General features: G+C 45.2%; 3 protein-coding genes, 2 long non-coding RNA genes and 1 other non-coding gene across 8 annotated transcripts; 5 read left to right on the top strand and 1 right to left on the bottom strand.

The window, feature by feature from the left end:
- The first annotated feature begins 2,859 nt into the window (after window positions 1-2,859).
- LOC119132327 (late histone H2A.2.2-like) lies at window positions 2,860-3,433 on the top strand. The gene has a single exon (XM_037267493.1). The coding sequence runs from the start codon at window positions 2,860-2,862 to the stop codon at window positions 3,274-3,276; it is 417 nt and encodes a 138-aa protein (XP_037123388.1). The 3' UTR covers window positions 3,277-3,433.
- Window positions 3,434-4,286: 853 nt separating this feature from the next.
- ppp1r37 (protein phosphatase 1, regulatory subunit 37) lies at window positions 4,287-20,156 on the top strand. 2 transcript variants are annotated; one of them, XM_037267356.1, is made up of 14 exons: window positions 4,287-4,698; window positions 5,075-5,817; window positions 11,294-11,391; window positions 13,362-13,407; window positions 13,556-13,656; window positions 14,400-14,519; window positions 15,190-15,340; window positions 15,419-15,574; window positions 15,967-16,079; window positions 16,856-16,997; window positions 17,096-17,262; window positions 17,508-18,738; window positions 18,828-18,918; window positions 19,030-20,156. In XM_037267356.1, the coding sequence occupies exons 2-13, from the start codon at window positions 5,112-5,114 to the stop codon at window positions 18,902-18,904; spliced, it is 3,108 nt and encodes a 1,035-aa protein (XP_037123251.1). In that variant the 5' UTR covers window positions 4,287-4,698; window positions 5,075-5,111; the 3' UTR covers window positions 18,905-18,918; window positions 19,030-20,156. The 2 variants fall into 2 exon arrangements, with proteins under 2 accessions (XP_037123251.1, XP_037123252.1); XM_037267357.1 differs by having other exon boundaries at window positions 4,287-5,817; window positions 18,828-18,909.
- Window positions 20,157-20,336: 180 nt separating this feature from the next.
- On the bottom strand, window positions 20,337-25,362 carry LOC119132256. 2 transcript variants are annotated; one of them, XR_005099832.1, is made up of 5 exons: window positions 24,951-25,362; window positions 24,128-24,339; window positions 23,062-24,033; window positions 21,954-22,768; window positions 20,337-20,988 (listed from the first exon to the last, which is right to left on the bottom strand). It is a non-coding gene; the product is annotated as an uncharacterized LOC119132256 (long non-coding RNA). The 2 variants fall into 2 exon arrangements; XR_005099833.1 differs by having other exon boundaries at window positions 23,062-24,017; window positions 24,138-24,339; window positions 24,951-25,361.
- Window positions 20,982-21,520, top strand: LOC119132257. The gene is made up of 2 exons (XR_005099834.1): window positions 20,982-21,236; window positions 21,387-21,520. It is a non-coding gene; the product is annotated as an uncharacterized LOC119132257 (long non-coding RNA).
- LOC119132255 (zinc transporter 1) lies at window positions 21,929-24,690 on the top strand. Its single transcript, XM_037267358.1, has 5 exons — window positions 21,929-22,027; window positions 22,313-22,810; window positions 23,064-23,461; window positions 23,840-24,027; window positions 24,146-24,690. Exons 2-5 carry the CDS (start codon window positions 22,315-22,317, stop codon window positions 24,387-24,389), a joined length of 1,326 nt encoding a protein of 441 aa, XP_037123253.1. The 5' UTR covers window positions 21,929-22,027; window positions 22,313-22,314; the 3' UTR covers window positions 24,390-24,690.
- On the top strand, window positions 25,035-25,121 carry trnastop-uca. Its single transcript has one exon. It is a non-coding gene; the product is annotated as a tRNA-Sec (tRNA).
- Window positions 25,363-25,922: the final 560 nt, after the last annotated feature.

Below are 25,922 nucleotides of genomic sequence, written 5' to 3'. Positions count from 1 at the left end.
TGAAAAAGACACATGTGGATTGTGTTTCTGGGGAGAAGTGCACGCAAAAAAACAGGTTGTATAAACATTCCTTGCATTCCACTTGGCTTGCTTGACTCGCAGCATGTTAGAAATCTCATTTTCCGATGCATCTCTTTTTGCGACATTGCGGTGTCGATTTGAATTGGATTGGAATCGTTCAAGCCTAATTCTCAGTAGCTCAAATGCAAATATTAGCACTCTCGCATCTCAACTTTGCCTTTTTAGTAGTGTAACAATTTGTTACGTAACCCCAACTTCTTGAACCCTTTTTTTTTTATCTCACTTTAAATGAAGTATTCTTTGGCACACAGGAATATTTTTGATGTCATACGGAGCACATGGATCCAAATCATGTCATAACATCCTGAGTGACAACTCGGGAATTCCTCTTGTCAAAAGAATAGAGACGTTTGGAGAAAAGTCCAGCTGTGAAATCGAGCAATATAAGGTGTTTATTAGCCAGCAGGGTGCCTCGGCTTTGTCGTGTTACGAGGCGAGCGTGGTCTGGAAAACAATAGTTCGTGAAACGTCGTCCAGAATACAGCTGGGTTTTTTTTTTTTAATGGAGACCCACCTCTGCCAGGACTGCCACTTCCTCTACATGGCTGTTCTCAAGGAAGCGGGAGGGCCGGGAAACGGAAACTCCCTTAAACACATCATACTACATGAGGGAATTCATAAAAAGCACTGCAGCCATATCATGCTATGAGTGTGTTCAGTTGTAGACCATGTAAGGTCAAGTTAGGGATTTGGAAGTATAAATTCACTAAATTCCTTAACACGCTAAACTGGACTTGCCTCGAAATTGAAATGAAGGCCATTTTGACGCCAGGCTTACAACACAACATAAAATAACATGGCGTTCATTCTTTCTATCTTTATTGGGAACATTTTGAAATGAGAGATCAATCAAGAGGATTGCATTCCACTTTCGAGGTTCCACTTTTAAGGGAGAACCGGAGCGAAGAGGAAGGAGAGAAAAACAGATGGTTTGGAGGCATGGACAGGTGGGATGGATTGGCGGAAAAATCTCTTTGTCCTTCATCCTTCTAATGATGTGATGATGTCCCTCTTTTGGTCAAAGCCCACACGCTTGTGCCAAATCCAGCCTTTTACGCCTCCCAAGGTCCACACTGGTGTTGAAAGGTGGGTACCGCCATATGGTAGTCATCACATCTGGCGCCGTGCCAGCGAGGAGGAAAAAAAGGTTGGGAGCGAGCAGGAAGGAGACTTGGAGTGGAAAAATCTGTCAAACATTTCATCTATTCTTGACTCATCGACCTTCCAGAATTTCCAGAAATAGTAAGAATGAGAAGTCCTGCTTCCGGATACAGAGACATTTTTTATGATCTTAGCTTGGGAAGAAAAGAATTCCCAAGAATGTATCAAGTGTCGTCAATGGATGTCGTCGATGGATGTGTCTGACATCAAAAGCTGAATTACAGCCAAGTCTGTCTCGCATCAAAGTGCACTTTGTGTGATTCGAATTATCATGCACTCGAAACTAGATCTGAATTGTGCAAATGACAAATTAGGCCTGATGTTAATAAAAACACAAATTTGAAGGAAAAGTTCAAGTTTGGTGAGGATTTATGACTTGGCTCAAAGGACTGGTAGTCAAGTTTAGCATCCAACAATGTGAGTCTTCCGCTAGAAATTCTGAAGTTCGCCCGCCCTCCCTTTGCCCTCCGCCCATCGAGTGCGACAATGAGACACGGGGAACACAGAGAGACATTTGGACTGTGCTTTATTAATTTAAAAAGATGGCAAAGGGCCAATCACAGAGTAGCCGGAAGACAAATTAAGCGAGGACCTTCCCCAGTAGGGCGTCCTTGAACAGATTGGATGCGAGGAAGCATGCAGGGTTCAGCTACAGACGCCGCTTTTAACACTCTTCTTATCTTTGGCGTCTTTTGACATTTAACAGCTTGAAATCCATCTAAATAAAACTCAATAATAATAATAGTGATACTAATAAAATGAATAATAATAAATTAAAATGAAAAATAAATAAATAAGTAAAAAGATAAGTAAATAAATAAATAAATGCATACATAAATAAATGTCATGTCTCGTCCCCAGTTTTGTGATGTGTATATACACATCACAAAACTGGGGACGAGACATGACAATAAATACATAAATAATTACATAAATAAATAAATAAATAAATAAATAAATAAATAAATAATCCAAGGGTTTAGGATTTTTTTTCTTTTCTGAGCGTTCTCTAGATTGACAATGAGGAAGTGCCAGGTGTCGTCAATCAACACGTGGCTGTTGCCCTGGAATAAAAGCAGGTTGCTGAAGGCAAAGTTTAACGTCTTGTCTGTTTTCCAGCTGCCTGGTGAGGTAGGTAGCAGTAAACGTCGAGTAAATGTGTGTTTTGTGACTTCAGTTGTGTATCTTTAGAGCCCTGCCTGAAAGCTTGCTTGCTTGGGGTGAGCTTTCACGCACCCGGCTGCGTAATACTGTTTGTTGTATCATGTTGTATGTCTTGGATATTGCGTGGATAAACTAAACTAAAAGCTTGCAAAGGTAATGTGATGTTCAGCAAGTTTTGGAAAGTTGGCCGTTTTTTCCCACTTGTGACTGAACTAGGAAATTGATAGTATTTGATTCCCAGATCACCTACTTTCAATTTTCTTTCATCATCTCCTGTTGGAAAACAGAAAATGCTGAAACACTGACTTATCGGACAGTTTTAGATTTAACATTGAGTTGTACCTGTAAAGTTTACCCAAATGTTTCATGAGTTGTGCATAGTCTTCAGGCACATGAATCAAAAACTGATTTGTCACTGATTTTTTTTGGACAGAATCCCCACAGCGCCCGAACATGTCTGGCCGTGGTAAAAAAGCTGCCCCAAAGACCAAATCCCCGGTTTCCAGATCTGTTCGGGCAGGCCTCGTCTTCCCAGTGGGCCGCATCCACAGGATGCTGAAGAAGGGCAACTACGCCGAACGCGTGGGCAGCGGCGCACCCGTCTATCTCGCTGCCGTCTTGGAATATCTCTGCGCGGAGATCCTGGAGCTGGCAGGCAACGCTAGCCGACACAATAAGAAGAAGCGCATCTCTCCTCGCCATATCCTGCTGGCTGTCAAGAATGACGAGGAGTTCAATAAGCTTCTGGCTGGCGTCACCATCTCTGAAGGCGGTGTGATCCCCAACATCAACGCGGCCCTTCTTCCGAAAAAGACTAAGCCCCCCGCAGCGGAAAACACTTCTGATGATGTTCAGTCACAAGACTTTTAATTGCCATTTGTACCCGTTTATTTAATAAAGGTATTTTCTTAAAAAAAAAAGACTTATTGAGTGCTGAATTTCTCGATGCATGTACGATATACAAAATGACCTCAATGCTACTTGATTGTATTTGACACAAAAGCCGTCGGAGAGATGAAATGCAAACTTTTAAGAAGCTCAGTGTGGTGTACTGCCGCAAGTATAGTGTCAAATATTTTTGAAAAATTATTCAAATTTGACTGCAGATTAATGTGGAGGTCTGTGCTACCACCTGCTGGTTGATTGTTTTAATTTTTGGGGTTTTTTTTTTTCCCTTAAACATGAAAATATCAAGGGGGAAAATCGCTGTCAAGACACTGGGAAGTTTATTAGGAAATCACAATTCATGAACATTCGTTTAGAGACTGGTGAATAAAAGTTGAATAGTTAAGTTGAGCGTTATTAAATTGCTATATTTAAAAAAAAATATGTTCAGCTATATGCTGTTTACACATTCTGTCTTGACAATTTTAGCAAAATGTGTTTTTATTCAGTACAGTACTGGAAATCCTGAGGTTTTTTGTTTAAAATGCTAATAAACATTCAATATGTTGAAACATATTGAAAAAATATGACGACTAACAGATTGATGTAAACTCCAAAACCTGGAGCCACAAGATGGCGCCAGAGCGCAGATTACCCCCCCTACACACACACACGCACACACGATTCCAAACTGTTAGAGCATTCTGAGTTTAAAAAAAAAAAAAAAAATTTATTGCAAAATGTGGGGGTTTAATCTTTTGTTTTGTTTTTACAGCATTGTAAAATTTTGTGGAAAACTCAATATATATATTGTATATACTGTACGTACTGTAATTGGCAGGACGGAAACAAAATTCATGTCCGATTTAGTAATTAAAAACGCTTCATTTTTACACCATGTAAGTAGCTTTTGTGCACCTCTGCATGTTCCTGGGGAGATTTTTTGCAACACTAGTAAACGGTGCTGCTGTTGAACGCAACCGGGGTGGTACGACGCGCTGACGTCACACGTGTGAACAACAAACGGTTGTTGGACTTTCACGAGCTAGCTTGCTCTCCCTGCGAATGCTCGCGTTGGAGGAAAAAACACGTCCAACTCAGTGTACTTTCCACCACCTTGTCCGGCTACTGGATATAAACCATCCTCGAAAAAGACAAGGCACGTTAGGAGCGAGGGCAGGTGTCTCGTCGGGACGGAAGTTAACCCCACGGAGGAGACATGCCGAGGAGGACTCGTTGTGTGTCGGTGTGACGCCTGTTTCTTTTCCAGCCAGCCGCCAGTGGTGTTCGGGGCGCTGGGATGTGTGAGCCGTGTGTTCCGGCGCGACACCCGAAGTGAGACGACCGCCACGATTACTTTCCATACGGCCTAAATAATGGACTTCGAGGTGTTACGTGATGCGGCAGGTATGCGAGGATACGCGGGCCTAGATGTCATTGCGGGGCATCAACTGTAGCACGCTAGCTAACTGCAGTTCACATCGCCCAGTTCCAAATGAATAAGATTGTTACTGTAGGAAAAAAGAAAAAAGGAAAGCTCACTTGAATGTTAGGTTCGGACTGGCTGACTGACAAACTGCTGGTCCTCTATTACTGCTGTCCATGTCCATCCATTCCCATTTAGTGTCATAAAGTTGCTTCTTAACTGTAATTGCAATTGCACATGTCACACAGGCATCTTCTGATGTGTTATTGATGACCTCTACACTAGCCCTCTAATTCAAAAAGCATTCATTAGAGCGTCCACTTAAGATTTTTACAGCCTGTTAATTTGTCCATCCAGAGTGAGAGACTTTTTGAGTTTAACTGGACATGTAAACATGAATATCGAAGAGCAGCGTCTCGATCTGTGCAATGTCAAGACCAAAACGAGCATGGACGATGAGCATCGTAACACTACCTTTGGCACGGATGGGGTCCGCATCTCTGAGCTGATCGTTGACGCCGATAGGCAAACTGTCGAAAGCATGCCTCAGCTCGCTGACAACCTTCAGGAGGCCGAAGGGGACAACTGCAAGGTGAAGGACACGCTGGAAATCGATGAGGTTAATGGGAATAGACTAAGCGCTGACCGCACCGGGTCGCCGAACCCTACTGACTCATTCTTTCCTAATAACGGGGACCACAAGGACAACGCTGCTGCGGATCAAATGAAGGACCCGAAGGACACTGAACCCGTAAAGTTGAACGACCCGGCAGAAGATGACGATGGCGGGGAGATGGACATGGGTGTGGACCTGAGCTTGGACGAGAGCGGCGTGCTGGAGGCCGAGCCCACCGCTGTCAGGTCGCCGCCAGGTGATATTTCAGACACTTCCAGTCAAGTTGTCCCGGCCGGCAGCGAGGCCGAAAGCCGGTCGGACGCGCAGCATCCAGACGAGTCGTCCGGCGCGGACCACGCCGTGCTGTACCCCACAGTGGAGGAAGAGAACGATAACCACAAACTGAGTGGCAAGAGGGTGACGTTTCCGTCAGATGACGACATTGTTTCTGGAGCTGTGGAACCAAAGGACCCCTGGAGACATGGTAATTAATACACTCTGTGTGCGTGCGCGTGTGAAAATGTGTGTGTGTGTCTTAAGTGTGAAGATGATCTTTATCATCTATCATCATAGCTGTACCTGCATGAACATGCTTCTTAGCCCGCCGAGATTTTCATCCCACAACAATGACATGAAACCAATTGAATCCAAACATGCACCACTTTGGCTCGTTAGTATGAAAGTAAAAAAATTGTGCAAAATCACGATAGGGGGGGGGGAAAAAAAAGTCACATTGTTAGATTAAAAAAATCTCTGTTATTTGAACAAAAGTTATGACACTAAAATATGTTTTGTTTCCTTGCTGATCATTTCACATAAGTGCCTTCCTGTTTACTGTTTATTCCTCTCTATGGAATATGAAAACGCAAAAGCACTGCCTTGCCAAGTCCTCACCTCACCCCTTTTAAAAACACAAGTTCAAGTCTTTAATTATAAAAAAAAAAAAAAAAACCTGCGTGACAAAACGGTTAGTCACAATTTCCGTAGCTACCAAGTCCACCGCTGTGCCTAAAAAGACAGATACAGAACCTTGAGCATTACAAGTTTGGGTGAAATTAACATGTATTGAAACTGAAGGAGAAGATGGTTGAAATTAAACAAGAAAGAGACGAGCACTGTAAAGTGGGCGGATCTCATTTTTATGTTGTATTTACACGACGAGTCCAGGAAGTTGATGCCGGACATGGCACAGCTGTAATCGTGCTGCTTGTTTGCTGGCTCACAGCGAGGCGTGTTTGTCACTTGAGCAGCTCAGTCGAGCGGAATGTTAAGCCCAGTGTAGTTTTGGAGTTAAGGCATTACTTCGTTTCAAACCATCGCACAACCAAATCATAAAAACAACTATGAATTGGGCTTGCGATCAAAATGCCAGGAGCTTTTTTTTTTCTTTCTCTCTTTTCTTCCCCCAACCACAAAGTGAGTCACTGTTCAGAGCAGAGCTGAATAAATAGCTCGTGTAAATGTTCACCAGGCAACTCTAGAAGTGCAACTCTAGATTGCAGTGGCAAATGAATGACTGGCTGGGAGGTAGCATGACTTGCTGCCTGAACCTGGAGTCAGGAGGAACAATGGTCAGCCTGCTAGGATCGTGTTTCCACTTCGCCGTCGGGGCTCTCCATTTGGCAGGATTGCCCTGTCTGAAAATCGACACAGACAGAACGAAAAAGTCAGCTAACAGAAGCAACACTTGTGCTCTGGCATCCACATGATTACTCGAGGTGGGACGGTGCAGATAACGTTTTGGGCCAGGGTTCGCTATATTTTCTACTGGTGTTCTGTTTCACGGCAGCGCGGTAGCCCCGGGCCACCGGGCCACCGTTCATGTTGAACCCTGCGAAAACACGTCAATGCAAAGTGAATCGTAAAACCAAATCAAAGCCACATCCCGAATATGCATTGTCTCATTCAGAGTGTACCTAAAAGAGAGCCCTGTTGCATCCCCAATACAATAATGTACTCGTATCATGAGAGTGCTTTGTCGGGTTTTTAGTGGTTCTATTATCCTGGTCCGGGACCTAGTGACACACGGTTATGGCGTTACAGGTCGGTTCGGGTCATTCTACAAACGATAGAATCGAATTTTTTTCGTTGTAACCAACAATCATTAAACTGCGCTTTTGGTTGTGCAACGATAACCTTTGAGTGTTCCATTGACCCAGTTTGTGTAATCAAAAGGAAGCAAATGAGAGTCAAATTTCCAACCGAAAACGTTTTTTTTTTTTTTATTTATTATTATTTTATGTGTCGAGCAGTGATTTCTTATCTCATACTCAATTCTGTGTAGGCAGGCCATTGTGCTCGCTCGTCAAACAGGAATTCCTTGTTCTCCCACTCGTGGACCTGCTCCGTGGGCCGACAAAAATATTATTTTAACACTCCACGCGAGCGCGCTTTGCACATTAAATACCCCCTTCATTTAAAAATAGAACCCTTTTGTACCCTTCATGGTACCATCTGGGTTTTGTATTTTGAGGATTGATAATGTTTTGTGGATTTCCAAAGGCTTCCGAGTGGTACTTATCGTGTTGTTTGTTGATTTCGTCAGTTCGACGATGGCAAACTCGACGAACGCTCCAGTTCGTTTTATATCGATTAGACTTCTCGGTCGTATATGCTGCTGTTTTTTTTTTTTTTCGTCACTTTTTTTGGAATGCGCCTGTTTCAATTTTTGCAACGGCATTTTGTCTGAGTTTTGTCCAGACGAGTTTGAGCTCCCAGAATCAGAGCCTGAGTTCTGCCCCCCAACCACCCACCTCTGTCCAAACAGTCAGCTGTCAAGTGTGAATGACGTTGCCCTGGTGTCCCGGGAGCGTTGCCGCAGACTGGGAGCGGGGCGTCTATTTTGAAAACTGGCACGGGCATGTTGAGCGGCAGCTGATGTCAATCGTCGCTCGGAGGCAATTTTCACTTGAAGCTGCCGGAATTGAAACTCGCATCGTTTAAGATGGCTCCCAAAGTTTTCGCCTCTGTCCGATTTGGGAAGATGATCCACTTCCTGTGATGCAGCTAGTGCATTTGAATGTTCAACGTTCAGTGACCTTTAAAGGCCGATTGGCCTAACGACAGTGTTTGCCAAAGGCTCAGGTTTCCCCGCACACACAAAAATGTCAGGTAGGTCTTCACGCACGACAAAGTGTTTGTTTACACCTGCTGTATTTACAAGAGTAACACAAAAAAATGACTTTGACTCCGTTTGGATGGACAGAAAGAGTCAATTTTAACAGCGGTATAGAACTTTTCGTATGTTTGCCGAGCTTATTGGGCTACGTGAGTTTTTGAAGTACGAGCCGTCACATGACCAAGTCAAACTTGTGAGCAACAAATTGAGATACGTTAGCCCGATGATGTTAGCGCAAACTTTATGGCTAGCAAGAGAAAAACAGGAAAAAGATTAAGAGGCTTCCTTCCAGCTGTTTACTGCCGCTCCCTGTCAAAGTTAACCGTCAAATCAAACAGAAAACGAAAATGACATGAGTATTTAAAATAACCTCACAACGGCGCCTCGGGAAAGTCGGCTTATTGTTATTATCCTATGATAAGAAAAATGAATACTGCCGTGACCGTCTCCTTCGTCTGCAATTTTCAAAAAGTGATGAAAATCATGAACACAAAACGCTGTCATTCAGTCTTAAGACTCCCAAATCATTAACGTGGCAAATTCCTCTCTTCCCTCGAGCGTACGGGGAATAAGATTGTCGCTCACATGAGGACCCAACTGGAGTTTGCCACTCTTCATTTTTCTAAGAAAAATGATATGTACATATACACTCGATTGGCAAGCTGAATGGAAGCGTGGCACTCAGTTGAAATGGGGCTTAATGTTGTGGCCGGTGAGTTCATATCTGAGACGGAGTGGATTATCATAAGCTGTTTGCATTCCAGTGTCTGGAAGCGCTCCGTTTGCAATTTCGTCCATCGAACGACCAAAACGCTTTACAGGCTATCGACCCGAGAGACTTAGGAAGTAATCAATGCGCGACGACCGCGTCTTTACGGATACATCATTCTTTCCTTCAGCGCAAAGCTAATGATTCCAGACGGTTGTTTGCTAATTGTGTATCACTCTGCCGACTAACCCGGAGTTTGTTTAGTGGGCGGTTGAATATAAACCAGGTCAACGGCTTGTAGGTTAGGCAAGTGGTTTTATTGAAAGGCCTACTACTTCATTCTAAGGATGATATGATCCACATGCTATTGACATGGATGTCCTCGAGTGGTGATGGTCAAACGGTTGACACGGCAACCGTGACCCGTTAGGCTCCATCAAGGCTTTTATTGTACCTTTCAAAAGTGCAAAGGTTGAAGTAGTCCACAAACAGATTAGAAAGGTATGAAATTCAAACACAGGTGGGGATGTGCAGAAGGATACCAGGACAACTGTCCGACTGGATTTAGAGACTTGAAAAAAAAAATTGGTCACCTTGCTGACTCAGCAATCCCGCGAGTTAAAAAAAAAATGAATCGATGCTACCTTCCTTTCAGCAGATTTATCTTCAGACCTCCGCTGACCCGCAGTTTAAGCCTCTTAAACTGGGATTGCGGTTTGTCTCGGTTAGACGCCGTCAGCAGCTCGACCTTTTTGTTTTCTGTGGCTACCTCCGCTTCCTCCGAGCATGCTTTTCAAAGATGTTTTGGAGCTGCCATTTCCCCCTCCTCTCAGTCACCACTCCCTCCCGGCATGTCCCGGCAGCGCAGGAGGAAGTGATGAAAAACAAAAGACGGGAGAAGAAATTTAACTCATTCGGTGCCATTGACGGCTATCGACGTCAAAGATATGAACTGGGTTGGCAGTGAACGAGTTAACGCTCTGGCCATCTCTTGACTCTTTCTAGCCGACTAAGATTTTTCCGACCCTTCGCAAGGTTTGAAAAGTTCCCTGCCAAGCCGTTACGCTCTCCTGAAATCAAAGACTCGAGTGTGTGTGTGGAATGGCGTGAGACCACCAGCAGGCAAACTCCACCTTCCCTCCGGAAGCGTTGCGCCACCTCAACTCGGCACAATCGCTCTATTCCAAGGACTCGGTGTTCGCTGGAAGGGGACACCCTGTACCGTTCAAAACTTGCAAGGCTGCACACGTCAAATACTCTGAGCAGTGTGGAATTAGAAAAAGAATCTTTCAAGTATATCTACAGTTGATTGATTGATGAGTCGATGCAGACGGAGTCGCACCTTGGCGAGACGCTGGAGAATGCTGACTTCTGCTGAAAGTTGAACTGACCTACAAACTGCGGGCACGCACGTCTGCGCTAACCACAAACGTACTTTTTTTTGTGTGTGTGATTTCACCACATTTTCTGTTCTCTCTGTCACGTCCACTGAAATCAGAGCGCCAGGTTTGAACGTTTACAAGTCACCTGATCCCGCCAAATTTCATTTGCCACAATCGGAACACAACTCTCAAAACTACCGAGCAATGAGCCAGAGTTCTTTAACATGAAGTGATGCAATTAAACTCTTGTCACCCCCCTCCCTCCTCCACACTCCATTCCTGTCCTAATATTCATGCCTCGACAGAGTCGTACCGACACTCCTCTCGTCTATATTTATCAAAATACCCGTGCTTAGACTGAGTAAGTTCTGGAACACTCTGACTGTAATTGATGATGATGATAATAGAACTTTATTCATCCCACAGTGGGGAAATTTACATTACGTTAATGAGTTAGTGCTCAGCGCTTACTGGGCACTTGTTCATCTAAACTTTGTAAAGATGATCATGCAGGATTTATAAGATGAGCCAAGCTGCTCTTCGAGTGAGACATCGAATGCACACGTCTTCAAGTATGCCACAATTGATGTGAAACTCTGTTTAGATTTCACAAGATCTGACAGATTTATGTCCGCAATAATAACTGCTCATTTTATATGTCTATATTTTGCATGGTGGAGAATTTGGGGAAAGTCCCCTCGGCGCCGCAACGCTAACAAAACGTAAACGCTCTTCCATTGTGCTTTTGCAGCTCAGAATGTGACGGTGGACGACATCCTGTCTTCGTATAAGCAGGCCTGCCACAAGCTCAACTGTAAACCCATTCCCAAAGTGCTCAAACAGATTCAGGTGAGACACACACACACACACAGTTGTGTAAAGATAAAACACATGGCACATTAAATGTAATCACACCCCCAGCCAGCTGAACTCTTATCCAGACCCGGTTCCATTTGTTCTCTAATTTGATGTACCCGACTGCAATTTACTGCAGTCTGGGTTCCTGCTGAGTCTGCTATCCTGAAGCTAGCAACTGCTCACCGTGTTAGCATCACTCGAGTCCACGCGCAGAAGCACCACATCAAACTTGACCCCCACCCCTCCCTCACTCAAAATTGTTACAGCCTCTACCAGAAGAATCTGATGCTACTTTGACTTCTAGGAAATCCAGGCTTTTTTTTTTCTCTCTCTTAAATAAGGCACAAAGGCTCATTTTTGTAGTCTCATGTTTTTTTTGCAGCCTCGTCTTGTGGGTTAGCCCAGCAGTCATGTGTCCCATAATCCCTCTGTCAAATCCTGCGCGGCGACGATCGCCTTTGTATGTGAATTAGCACACATGATCGCCGTGGGTTTGAATCCCTTGCACTTTTTTTGCCTTAATTACAAAGTCCATATAGTTCAGCGGCCCGCAATTGAAGAAGGAGTTTTTCGATGGCTACCGTTAGGTCAAGAGACTCAACAAAGGAATCCCCCCCCCGCCCAGCCAGCACGCCCGGTCAGCCGAGAGTTAACGTCACAGCTACTTGAGGAAAAACACATCACACTGCTAAGCTGATGCTCAAGCCTTCACTTTATGGTCTGGGTACATTTCCACTGACCCACTATGGCGGATCATATCACCGGCCCCTTTCCGTCCTTTCTTACTTGTCGTATTCTGAGAAATCCATTCCCTTTGTTTTGGTATTTGATTGGATTTTTTTAATTGATTGATTGGTCATATAAAGATGACCAAAAAAAAAGAGTTCAACAGGAGTAGGAAGAAGTCACATTTAGTCATATTTGTGATGTTTGGCTGAGTCATTTCAGTAAGCAGCCATGTAAAGCATGTTAGTTTGTCCGTTTTGGGGTTTTGGCAGGAAGAGTTTGGTTGACCCTGCCCCTTCCCCGCTAAATGCGGTCTTTATTAAGACCACGTCAGTTTGCCAGATGCCCTCCCAGTAGGGTTGTGTCATTTGTAAAAGATGGCTGTTTAGCAGCTGCATGATGAATGCCTTCGCCAATGCAACTGCCGGACCTTGTTACCAAGAATTCAAACGAAACAAAAAGATGGTTTTGTCCTACGGACAGCAAATGTGTGCCAGACAGTGGAACTCCCGGGGGTTTCAATATTGCAACTTAAATTGAGGTTTTGTTTTTTTTTGTCTTGGAAGGAGTTGGCTCTTCTATCTCACCATCTCAGCTCTCCAAATATTTGATTTGTTTATTTTTTCACCCGATTGTACTAGCTTGTGCTCTTCTATCATGTGACGAGCGTGGAGACATGTGATTAGGAAAATAATCTTCTTTTCAACTCTGAATCTTTCTCTATTTATGACCTCTTATACGCTGTAGGACGTACGTTGCGTCATGTCAGATGAGTTTATCAAGACTCGATGAGTCATGCGAAGTGGGGGTGGCACGTCCAGGCAGGCTCAGATAATTACCAGCGGTGTGGCACGAGGGCAGAGGTCACGGAGTTCATGTTGAATGGGGATGGAGAGCCAACTATTTGCTGGCACATAGTTTCGAGGGCAGTGTTTGCGTGGGCGAGCATGAGGCAAAAAAGTACAGTTTTGTTTGATGTGTGTGCGCGCTGCTCATCTCTCACAACTAGCAGATTCACTTACAGTCACATGCGCAAAGAAACACACAAAACAGGAAAGCGCTTGATTTATCAAGCAAATGTCGATCTCAGATTACATAAGAGGACGTGTTCTTTTTTTCTTAGTGGTTTGTGTGGTGTGGAGATGTTTCAAAATGTGCAACGCCATCTGTGATTTCATAAGGAAGTGTTGTGTCTCACTTGCGCTAATGTTTTTTTCTTTCTTTTTTTAATGCAGGAACTTATAGACCTGACCCAGCGAAATGAATGCTTGGATCTAAAAGGTAAGCACGAAAAAGAAAAAAAAACGGTTATAAATTTAGATTAAGATGTTTGACATCCTACACAATACAGCGAAACCTCCCAAGCTTATAATATTTGACTTTTGGGTGTGTTTAATGTAACACGTTGGTCTTCTTTCTTTGTGCACAGGTGAAAAGTTGGACTACAAGGCGTGCGAGTCCCTGGAAGAAGTTTTAAAGAGAGTCCAGTTTAAAGTGATCAACCTGGAGCAGACCAATTTAGATGAAGATGTAAGAAGAAATCCGTTTGAAGATTTGTGGGGGGGGGGCGTCAGGGGATTTCCCACAGACCCCCTTGGGGCTCAGGCAGGCTCCATAGCGCCGACCCGAGGGACAAATCCCGTCACAAGACGACACATATACACATTGTGAGGTTTATTTTGAGTCGCAGACACAAGTTGTGCTCGCAACCAGACTGCGGTTGGGCTGGCACGAAAGGCTCACTCTAATTACGGCTTGCTGTTTTCTTCTGCTTCTCTCGCAACTTTTCCTCCTGCAAGTAAACGCAGAAAGCCAAGCGGAGGCAGCAGATGGGCCGGCCCAACGTAGGCCTAACGGGAATGAGTCACCGAATAACAGAGGCTCAGCCTGAGATGGTCGAGCGCGAGTGAAATAAGAAGCTGAAAGGAATAACAGGATGGTGCGATAAGGGCATGTTGACATACGGCTTGATGTCTTCCATTTTTCAAAGGCTTTTCTCAAAACCCGACAGGGTGGACTTCTTTAGAACTGGATGTGACTCACTTTCAGCCGCCCCGAAGATAAACGCACCAGTAGCCAATAGTATCCCGACCAAACACACCGAGACGTGCGATGATGTAATTTGACCCCACTGAGCTATCGTGTCTCATTTACTTTTCTTTTATTCCTCATTCTGCAATTGGAAACGATAACATGGCACAAACCTTATTCAGCATAAGTCACCTGTAGCTCAGTTGTTGACATTTAGTTATTTGTTTATTTTTGTTTCTCAGGGCGCCTCAGCTCTGTTCGACATGATCGAGTACTACGAGTCGGCCACGCACCTCAACATCTCCTTCAACAAGCACATCGGCACGCGGGGGTGGCAAGCCGCCGCTCACATGATGAGGAAGGTGAGATCAGTTGGAATTCGGTTTGTAACGATACAGTCATAGAATGATTCGTATGGTTTCGCGGAGCTAAAATCCTCGTGCGATTATGACCTCACGAGGAGGCTCACTAGTCAACCTAAGTGTGTTGTAATGAAGAAATCCTCCCGGGAGAGCTTTCATTTCCCGTCTGACATGACAAAGTGTCAACTCACGGGATCCAATACAAGTGCATCAAACATTCAGCCCTTGCTAAGATTATATTCAAGTCTGTGTTTTGACTGACGTTTAAGCGGATTGACGGAATGCACGGTGAGTATTAAAGGCAATATGGCCTTGCGTCAGTGTAACATTGTGACACATCCGCTCACAGCAACAAGGACGTTTGCAGGCTACTGAATGTCGTCATTTGACATGCCGCATTGTCTTGGTTTCCTTGTATGATATGATTTATTCATTACATTGCATCAAAGCAGCCATAGGGAAGGCTTTTGTTTGGTTTCCTTAAAACTGCAAACCTGCCTTGTCTCAAATAGTAGCCCGTCCTCTAATAATAGCCGCTGAGCCTCACTTAATCTCAAATAGAAGCCAATTTGTTTCTCTTCTTCTAGTTTTTAATCCTTTAAGGGAGACATTAGTAAATGCAGAGTCTCACCTATCATGCTACCCGATTTTTTTTCTCCGCCACCATCAGACGAGCTCTCTGCAGTATCTGGATGCCAGAAACACGCCCCTGCTGGACCACTCGGCTCCCTTCGTGGCTCGGGCGCTCCGGATCAGCGGCAGCCTGGCGGTGCTGCACCTGGAAAACGCCGGCCTGTCCGGCAGACCGCTCATGATGCTCGGTATGAGGCAAACAAACGCCGCCGAGCGCGTTCCAGGAAGGAATTTATTTCGTTTTCCCCGTGACGTTGTGTTTTCAGCAACGGCCTTGAAGATGAACATGAACCTGCGGGAGTTGTACCTGGCCGACAACAAGCTCAACGGCCTGCAGGATTCGGCCCAGCTCGGCAACCTGCTCAAGTTCAACTACAACATTCAAATTCTGGACCTGCGCAACAACCACATCCTGGACTCAGGTACTCGAGCAGCCCCTTGTGTTTTGATTCGTGCGAATACTAAAGGGACTCATGAGCTCATCAGCATCCGAGTCTCTTGCGCCCACGCGTTTATTTCATCTCCGTTTATGTAACAGATGCTCAGAACAGCAAAATATCTCTCAGCTCGAGACTTGATTGAGTCGTGGCTGATGAATACAATGATATCATTTTACCCTTGTGAGTGGAACGACTCAGAGTTATTTTTTGACGGGAAATGCTCTTATTTCGACTCATTCCTCATTTTTGTCCGGCGCTCATTAGTCACAACGTATTGACGCGTCGCATGCATGGAAGCTAATGTGACATTTTGCCGGCTTGGGCGGGGGACACAGATGGACTGACTTTTGCTGGCGTGGGCGTTGTCGTCACAGGTTTGGCCTACGTGTGTGAAGGACTAAAAGAGCAGAGGAAAGGCCTCGTCACATTGGTGCTATGGAACAACCAGCTGACGCACAACGGCATGGGCTACCTGGCAGCTGCACTGGTACACACACACACACGATGACAACAAGACAATAGTCTAACTAAATGGTCCTTGTGGGTCAAAAAAATGGATCCAAATTAATTCATAATTAATTTAAAAATAATAATAAATGAATGATAAAATAATAATAAAAAAATACAATGGATGTATTTCAATACACCCTAATTCTCGACTTAATTCCCTTCAAAAAGCATGACTGGAGTATACTGCATTAAATGTTCACATCTGATTCCGTGGCCGGGCCGAATGACTAAAAACGAAATTCATCTGTTTGTTTTGATGAGTCATCACGTCCTCATCACATTGATGGCCGGCCAATAAGGACCTCATTGTTTGTGGTTCCCCATTTAGACATTACTGACTGCCAGCTTGTCAGAGCAGCACAAGCTCCGTTCTGGTGGTTTTGTCCTTTTCACACTTGGCGGGTGGCATTGATTGGAACCAATGCATGTTTGGATTGAAATGTCACACTTTACTCTATTGCAGCAGTGGTTCTCCAACTTTTATAGCCGATACTTCCTGTGGCTCTCAATAGTCCTCTGTCACCTCCTATATTAATCTTTCAAAAGTCTTAAAGGCTATATATACTAAAATGACAAATAAATGCATGGGAAGAGCTTGAAAAAAAATAATCACATATTAAATTCCAGTCACAGTAATGAATGGACAAAAAAAAAAAACACAATTAGATGTTGTTTTTTTCCCCCAAATGGTTCAGCCTTAACCTTGGGTATCGCACCACTTGTAAAGTGTTTGCTACTTTTACATTCTCTCAGCCTTGCACCCAGAGTCTGGAGACGCTCAACCTGGGCCATAACTCAGTGGGCAACGAGGGCGTCCACAAGCTGAAAGACGGACTGATCGCCAACCGCTCTGTGCTCAGACTGGGCCTCGCCTCCACTAAAGTGTCCTGCGAAGGTGATCAATTCCGGCCATTTCCGGTTGAACAGTTTCAAAAAAATTTTGTGTGTGCGTTTTTCACCCCGGCGCTTATTTTTCCGCCTTGTCCACTGCAGGAGCGGTGGCGGTAGCCGAATTTATCGCCGAGAGCCCGAGGCTGCTGCGTCTGGATCTGCGGGAAAATGAGATCAAGACAGGTGGACTGATGGCTCTGTCGCTCGCCTTGAAAGTCAACACCTCTCTGCTACGTCTCGACCTGGACCGGGAGCCCAAGAAAGAAACTGTGAGCAAGTCAAATTATTCATGTGTGGAAAGATGAAATATTGTGTAAAATAGTCATGAATCATTTTTATTCAAATGAATGTGAGACAGGGTTCCCATGGGAAGTGAAAAGGTCCTGAATTGAATCATGATTCTAATAATCCAAAAAATGTACACTGTATTTCATTCACCATTAAGCTAAGGAGGTTACCAAAGCTTGAAATTGTGAATTTGAGCTTGAGTCTTCGCACGGTTCATGTGGTGCAGGTGAAGAGCTTCATCGAGACCCAGCGTGCCCTGCTGGCCGAAATCCAGAACGGCTGCAAGAGGAACTTCATCCTCGCCAAAGAGAAGGAGGAAACAGAGCAGATGATGAGGCAGTCGGTATCCATGGCCGAAATCGCCACCGAGGACGGAACGCGAGAAGAAGAAGGCGAGGACAGCAACGACAGGAGCCCAGAGGATAAAACGGAAAGCCAAGAGCAGCCGAGCGGCGAGTCGGGGGCGAGCGCCGAGGTGAGCGTTCCGCCGATCAACCTGGACTCTGACTCCGACACCGAAGATGAGGAAGAAGTGATCACGAAAGCCTCGTCCGAGCCAAAAGCGGTCCAAAGTCCGACTCCCCCTCAAACTGAAGTGGTAGCGCCCGCATCGAGTTCCTCACACGTGCCCCCGCCGCCCTCAATGAACACCATTTCAGGAATCACCGTCACCAACAGCCCGGTTCCTTTGGGCACGCCTCCCTCGCCGGGCCGCTGCATATCAGTCTCCAGTCCCGGGCGAGGTCACAAGATTTTCATGGTGACTCGGGTTGAGAGCCCGCCTGAACCTCAGGCTGCTGCCGGCCACACCGACGGGGCGTCAAAGAGGACCTTAGAAACAAGCGCAGCCACCGCCAAGCAAATCCAGCCCACGCAGGAGGAGGTCCACGACGACACGACGCTGAAGCGCACCCACGACCACGACGTCATTGGCAACACTTTAGAAGCGCCATTGACGAGTCAACAAGCACCAGCCTCGCCTTCGTCCGCTCAGCCTGAAGCCCCCCCACCCCAGACCCCCTGTGAGGAGCTGAAAGAAGCTCCTGCTGTGGAGGAAAGCGGAGCGGCGTCGCCGGAAGCCACGAGCGGAGACGCCAAAGAGGAAATCCAGACATCCACACCCACGCCGGACCAATTAACGCAAGACTCTGAGCGTCAGGACGACGCAAAAGAGGTGAACGCCAGCCCCCCGACTGTGACTGAGGACGACAGCCACGGTCCAAAACCGGACGGGGAACATCAGAAAGCTGAGCCAGACGGACAGGAAGTAGCACAGCCCGTTCCCGCCGACCAACCGACATCCGTCACTGCCGTCCAAGCTGAAACGGAGGCCTCCGCCGACCAGGGCGAGCCGGAAGTGGCCGGTTCGCTTTTGCCCAACGGCCTGAAACCCGAATTCTCCCTCCACCTCCTCGACACCGACGGCCCCAAACCCGGCAGCTGTGTCATGGAACACGGTGTGTGTGTGCGTCTATGAGCTGTGATACTTGATACACAAATGCATGGATGAATATTTCATGTGTGTGTTTTGTTGTTGGCTATGTAGTGAGTGTGAGCTGCACACAAGACCTGGAGGAGCTGCTTCTCGAAGCCAGTTTGGACACTGGAAGAGATGCGCCCTGAAGAAGGTTTGACCGGTAGCCAAATCTTTTTTTTTTTTTTACATTTTTTAACTTTTTTTTTTACACCCCCCCACCCACCAATTAGCTTCCTTTTCGCATTCTCAGCTAACTTCCTGTCTTCCACAGGTCCTGTGAGGACAACAGGAGTCAAGAACACAAGAGTCAAAAACACTCTAATGATCTCAACGGGTTCTGTAGGGAATCAACAGACACTCAAAACTCAACGTGACGTCACTACATCAACCACCGAAGCGTGTGCGTGTGAGGAGGACAAAGACAAAGTAACCATGCTGTCATCACTACATTTGTGATTCTTTCCACGGCAACAAGGACGGCCGGGAGTAGGAAGTAAAAAAACAAAACACTAACCAAAGACCAATCCAGGTGTGCGTGTGTCTTCAGGAAAGTTTTTAACGGTAGAGCGTAAGCTTCCCTGACACGCAAATAATAACAATTGTGGAGCCGGCTGAGGGCACCAGCCGGCTTTAATGTCACAGCACTGTATCCAGTGATCATCAAGAGTTTTTTTTTTTTTTTTTTTTGTCCTCCTCATCCATCGTTCCAATTTTGAAGGGACCTCCGCCTAAGTGACCCCGCTTCCCAGTTTTTGTCATTTCTAGTTGTCACTTTGGCCCCTCAGGAATCAACACAAAGCAAACCTGAAGCAACGACCTCCACTGCTTGCTTCACGGGTTGCTCAAATCGATAGAACATCTCTTCTTCACCCCTTTCACTCTTTGGGGGATTTTTTTGCACCTTTGACAAATCATTTGTATTTATTTGATGAGTTTCTGGATTTATCCACCCCCCCCCCACCCCCTTCTTGATTTCTTTTTTAAACCCCACCCTGTATTTGATTTGTATATTTCCATAGAGCAAATATTTAGGTTGTTTATTTTATTTTACATTTTTGGAGGGGAAGCGCAAGTTTGGAGTGGTTGACTTGTTCAGTAGCAGTCGGGGTGCATTCCTGACAAACCGAGTCATGTAACCGAGAAGCGACGTGTCACGTGGTGGTGTCGTCGACGCCGGGTGGCCGCCAGAGGGCGCCGCTCCTTCACGCTGCTGCTCGCCGAGTCATGTGAGTCCGCCAAATCAGGCCGCTTCTCCGTTTTGCACCCCACTGTTTGTAAATGCTTTAATTTTTAGACCTTTTTAATAAATGGTTAACTTAATTCAAAACTGTGCTGGTAATCACAAAGATATGTATGGCGAAATTTGTTCCACTCAAATAAATGCATGTAATGACTCGACCACTCGATTTGATTTATTTACATGTCTAGGGTATGGGGCTTTTGAGAGGACTAACGTATAACTAATTAAATTAAAATCTCTAATGTGCTACATGCTCAGAATTGTTCATTTTTATGTCATGCTATTACAATAAATCAAACCATGAGAACATTTGTAATCAAACATTTCTTAGGTCCAAATATCTAAATTAATCCAACAATTATGATCAATATACATGCGCTATACGTTTTTTCATGAGAATGCCCATGCTAAAAACTGGATATAAAAAGTCTACACACCCCTGTCATGTTCTTGTGACCAAAATAAAGCATTTTCTGTTATCGTGAGCGTTAACTTGTACAGCTCAACTCGTACATTTATTCACATTTACTAAACGGCCAGCACTTGCCAGAAATTCCTGCAGCTCCTTCATTGTTGTTCTTGGCCTCTTGTCATGTCATCAATTTTGCAGGGATGTCCACTTCTTGGGAGTGGGTAGTATATATATTTTTTTCTCCATTTGATCATGACTGTAGCCCATGGTAAATTTAATCCTGTGTAAATTCTTGACTGATACTTTGAACGTTGTAATAATTACTGAGAGTTCATGTATATACCACAATTGATGTGGGAAAAGGGGGGTGCAGATCGGCCATCCTTGCTGCTCGTCCCGTGCTTCCCTCCAGGGGGTTGTGGGAGTGTTCAAAAGTGTCCTCGCCGGGTCTCCGGGTGGGCTTAGTTGTACTTCAGGAATGTGCTGGCAGGCAGTGGGGATTTATCCACGGTGTCAAACTCCATTCGACCTGTTGATTCGCAGCCCACTGGACGGAAAGGAAAGCTGCCGCGTCATTCCTGGGAACAGGAGAGGAATACTATACTTTTTTTTTTTTTTAACTCACTGGCCCCCTCCAAAAAGAAGTTCCCTGCACCTTATGATGTGATTATGTAATCATACAACACAATGGGGATTACATCAGGGTTCATTAGCATCACGCTGTTGTAAATTTTGCCCTGCATGCCTCTCTGTATGTTAACCTAAAAGGCCGGGCCGGCAGCGGTGGGATTACGCAAAGGTTATTTGTGCTGGACAGGGAGGTTTAGTTTCAGTGATGTATAGCTACTTAGAATATAGAAGGCCCAGTTGTCCGTGACCAGAAAAGAACCGAGTAGATGGCCTTTTAGGGACGGCGAAACAACAAGTATACTGAGACTCAAGCTGCAGCCGTTATTCAAAGCGATGAGATCATGAGTCTCGCCAGGTATAAAAGATGCGATGCCTGGCAGGCAGACGAGAGAGAGCAGCTAACATCTTTGCTTTTGGCCCACTGGAATATTTGGAGAAACTTCACTCTGACATCGGTTGAATAAAATCTTTTCCCAATCAGCCGTGTGTCACTGAAGTGTTCCTTCTCTGAGCCAGCCATCTTCCACCAAGTGTTTTGTTGGAGACCAGCGGAGCAACAAAGACAATTCACCACAACGCCACCAAGCTGGGTGCGTTGGGGAAATTTGGCTGGGCTCACCAGGCTTCCCATCCTAATACATTCCTATATTAGAATTTAGAGGTCATAATATTAGTTTTTAAAATTTGTCAAAACCCTGATTAGATAGATAGATAGATAGATAGATAGATAGATAGATAGATAGATAGATAGATAGATAGATAGATAGATAGATAGATAGATAGGAGGGCAGATGATTGCGCCTGCCTCTCTCCATCTCACATGGCAGGGATTAGAAGAGTGGAAGAGGAAGAGGCGGGAGTTAAGGTGGTGAAGGAGGAGGAGTGTGGATATGTTGCACACAATGAATGAAACCTTTTGGATTGGTGTACACGCGGGTCCTTCCACCATCTCTTCTCTTTTGGCTGCTTAGACCCGCTTCCTCACAGGTAATTATGATGTTTCCATTTTGAAGATAGTACTGATGAATGTATTTCCATTCGTCAAGAATGACTGAAACTACATCATGTACATAACCCATGATGCTGAATGTATGTTTTTTTTAAACAAGCAGAAAAGTGTCATGTAAATCGAATACATTATTATGGACACAAAGAGGAGCAGCACATTGAATTGGATTGCAGCATTAAATCATGATGCATAAACCCTTTAATTCTTCTACATTCATTCTGATTGTATTTATTTAATTGTATTGACGATGCGTTTGAGTGCAGACATGAAGAAGCTCTCACAATACTGCCTGCTGGTCATCACCATCCTGGTGCTGGTTCTGAAACTGATCACCGGTCAGCTGTGCAGGTCCTTCATCTTGCTGGTGGATGGCTTCCACACGCTCTTTGTCCTCGGTCACATGGCTCTTCCTCAGCCTCAAAATGCAGCGAGTCCTTCTGCTTCAAGGCTGTCCTCAGAGACGACCGACCTCGCCGGGGTTCCGCCGTACGCCGCGTCCTACCCTGACGGCAGGAGGCGGCCGGTGGGGGTCTTTGTCTCCGCCCTGCTCCTCGTTTCCTTGTGCGTGTCCTGCTTGTTGGAAATTGTCAGCCACCAATCTGTGGGGATGCACCCTGTGGAGCAGCCCTGGCTGCTGGCGGCGGCCGGCGTGGTCGGTTTGCTGCACAACGTTGTGGTGCTGGTGATGACCTGGAGGCGGCGGGGGGCCGGGGCTCAGGCTGGAAGAGAACACGAGTGTTACATTGAAGTCAACCACATAGGTAACAGGTCAAATTTGACCCCTGTTGACGTCAATATAAAAAGTATTTATATCCCGTATATAGTGCGCTTTTTCCATTCTTGAATAGTAACTAGAGGGTTCTAAAAATTCAATACACGTGTGTACTTTGAAGTACACACAGTGATTGTTCAGGTGCGCTCTTATTTTGATACACAATGTAGTGTATATCCAGGTGAGGATTTAACTTTGAAGTGGAGCACATTGTTTTGTTTGTTTTGCATTTTCTCTCACAGCCATGTCTCAGGAGGGCTCCGAGCGAGGCCCGTGTGAAGCCAGTGGAGATCAGAGCGGGACCACTGCACGCTCGCTTCACAACCGGGGTCTTGTCCCGTGCAACCCAGTGACCTCGGCGGGAGGAGGCGTGGCTGCTGAGAAGACGACAGAGGAGCCAAAGTTGGGCAAAGAAGTCACTCGGGACGTTAGGCAGCGGCTGACTCTGTGTCCTGCTTCTGTGGTGATGGTAGTGCAGGGTCTGTCCACATCAGTGCTAGTCCTGGTTAATAGTTTAGTGATGCTGCTGGCAGGCCCTGACTTCCGGCATTCTCCGGGGGCCTGCAGCCTCTTGGTGTACCTGGATCCCGGCCTGGCCGTTTTGGCTGCCATCATCCTGGTGGGCGGTGCTGTGCCGCAGGTATGAACATGAACAATACTAAAAATCCAACCACAAAAAACAAGTGCACGAACAAAGATTTGGAAAACCGGATTTTAAAAATGCTTTGAAGGATAGAATGGGACAGAACTCAGTCATATATAATTCTTAATATGAGGGCTGTCTGATTAGCTGAGAATTGAGACATAGCAATGAACAGTCTGTATTATACTGCCCCCAGGTGGCCAAGGTTAGCACACCAGAAAGAGCAACACAGTGGCCATTCAATTATTGTAACGTGACATGAACTGTTCATTTTTTAAAGTTCTATTTAATTAATTGTGTCAAGACTGTGGGGGGTTTTTTTCACGTAAAGATCAAGTTACTGCGTGTGTGGCATTTATGTGTAGCCCTCCTCAGATGCACAGGTACGGGCGGCTGCTGATGCAGGCCGCGCCTCCGCACGTGAGTCTATCGGACGTGAGGAAGCGGATCGGGATCGTGCCGGGGGTGGAGGAGTTGCATGAGCTTCACATCTGGGAGTTATCCGATTCGTGTTTGGTGGCCTCAGTCCACGTGCTCTGTCACGCTGACTTTCCTGTACACAGGTGCTTCTGAAATGTTATGTATCTATGAACATCTTAAAATTTAAAAGATGATGACTCAAATGTAGAACTTTTTTTATATTTAAATTGTACTAAAAGTCACTTTCACTGACATATTCAGGTGTGCTGATCTCATGTCAGGGGTCACCAAGGTCCTGCAGGGTGTCGGGGTGAGCTGCTGCACAGTGCAACCTGAGTTTGCTCCCTCTTCTGCCCTCCCCAAGGATCCAACTTGCCCAGGTCCGGGGCCAGCCTGCAGATTGGCTTGTGATAAGATCTGCGACGCCCACATGTGCTGCCCTCTCCCACCTCAGCCTGTAATGGAAAAAGTATTCAAACAAGAGAGCCAGAAGGTGTGTTTGTAACAAGACATTCATGAAAGAAAACTCTCTGGAAGGTATTAAGTACAAACCATCTCTGAGGCTCAAGATAATCTTGAATCTTGAATAACATCATCAACATCAAGATAGCAAGGTGGGTTGCCTGATTGGTCTTTTGAGTGTGATTTATGTTTGAAAGACAAAGTAGGCTATAGCAAAGAGACTGTGAAGGAATCAGAAACCTCAGAGACACAAGCAAAATTATTGGGTGAATGTACTCATTTTCTTCTTTTATTTTTTAGTGTTTTTATTTTAAACACGTTTTAATGTCTTACTTCTATTATAATAAATAAACAAATCCTTCACAGATATTTTATGTCTACATCTCTCACATGGGCTGTTATGACGTCATCTGTCTACGCCTTTTCTCTCCGGCACAGCCAATCAATACGTAGCTATTTTGCATAAACTTGGCATACCTGATGTTGTTCCTTTTAGCATGGTTTCGAAAGAATCGTGCTGCGCTAGTTACAATCAGTCCGTATAGACAAATATTTCGTAATTATTACTATTCATAAACTAAAATATCACACTGGATGACAATACCCGATGACAATACCACGAAACCGTCACCACGAAATAGTAGTAGATATTTGTGCTATATCCTGCTGGCTGGCAACTTGTTCAAATGCCCGGATGACCCTCGGTGGTCCGGGGTGCAGGCTTCAAACCTGTAGCTGCCTAGCGGCAGAGTGGTTCGATTCCACCTTTCGGGCGAAGATGCGGAATTACTTTAGAAGCAGTGTTGGTTAATCCTTAGTACTGCTGGTGGTTTTAACGTTTACTGCTAACTAGCAACAGTGACAGGGGAAAGCAACCACCGATTACTTCCCGTCTTTCAAGCTTTGTTCTCGCCCTTCAAAATAAAAGTTAACATAAATTGTCAACAACGCAAAGTTATGAGACACTGTCTTCCTTCAAAAGGTGCATTTTAAGGGAGCAGCGGCGCTATATGAATTTAATTTATTACTATTACGTCTACAACACTCTTGAAACCCTCATCAGCCCTTTCATAAAACCACAACCCAAACTACAAACCCTAACCATCTCCTTCCTGGTTTCAGACCCAACCTTAAAACCCAACCAGCCCTGACTTGATAGTATCAGCTCTTAAGTTTGTGTGACGTTGCAATGTTGAAGGGGGACATTTCGAACATTTAATACTTTGATATTTAACTGTGCTAGATCATTTGAATTATTTTGAAGACATTAAAATCTTTTTTGAAGAACGTACTTTTGCCAATATCATGCATTTGCTTCTCTAGCTTTTCTTGGCAACGGCAGTGCAATAAAAACCTTCTCCTAAAACTATCGCATTCAGGGTAACAATTTACAAATCATCTAACCAATCAGAGTGGACAATCTTTGCTTGTCACCTGGTCGGTTTGCAGGTATGATTGGGCCGTATATTTGCAAAGTACAGCCAATTACGTGAGTGTAATTCGCCTCCAACTTTGCTGGTCAACAACATAAAAACGTCCCAGTGTCTTCCGCTAGAGGGCGTCCGGGACCTCACTC

Source organism: Syngnathus acus, chromosome 13 (genome assembly GCF_901709675.1).
Source record: "Syngnathus acus chromosome 13, fSynAcu1.2, whole genome shotgun sequence".
Classification (NCBI taxonomy): domain Eukaryota; kingdom Metazoa; phylum Chordata; class Actinopteri; order Syngnathiformes; family Syngnathidae; genus Syngnathus; species Syngnathus acus.
The sequence above is the reverse complement of the archived record's forward strand: the minus strand, read 5'-3'. Positions and strand labels throughout refer to the sequence as shown.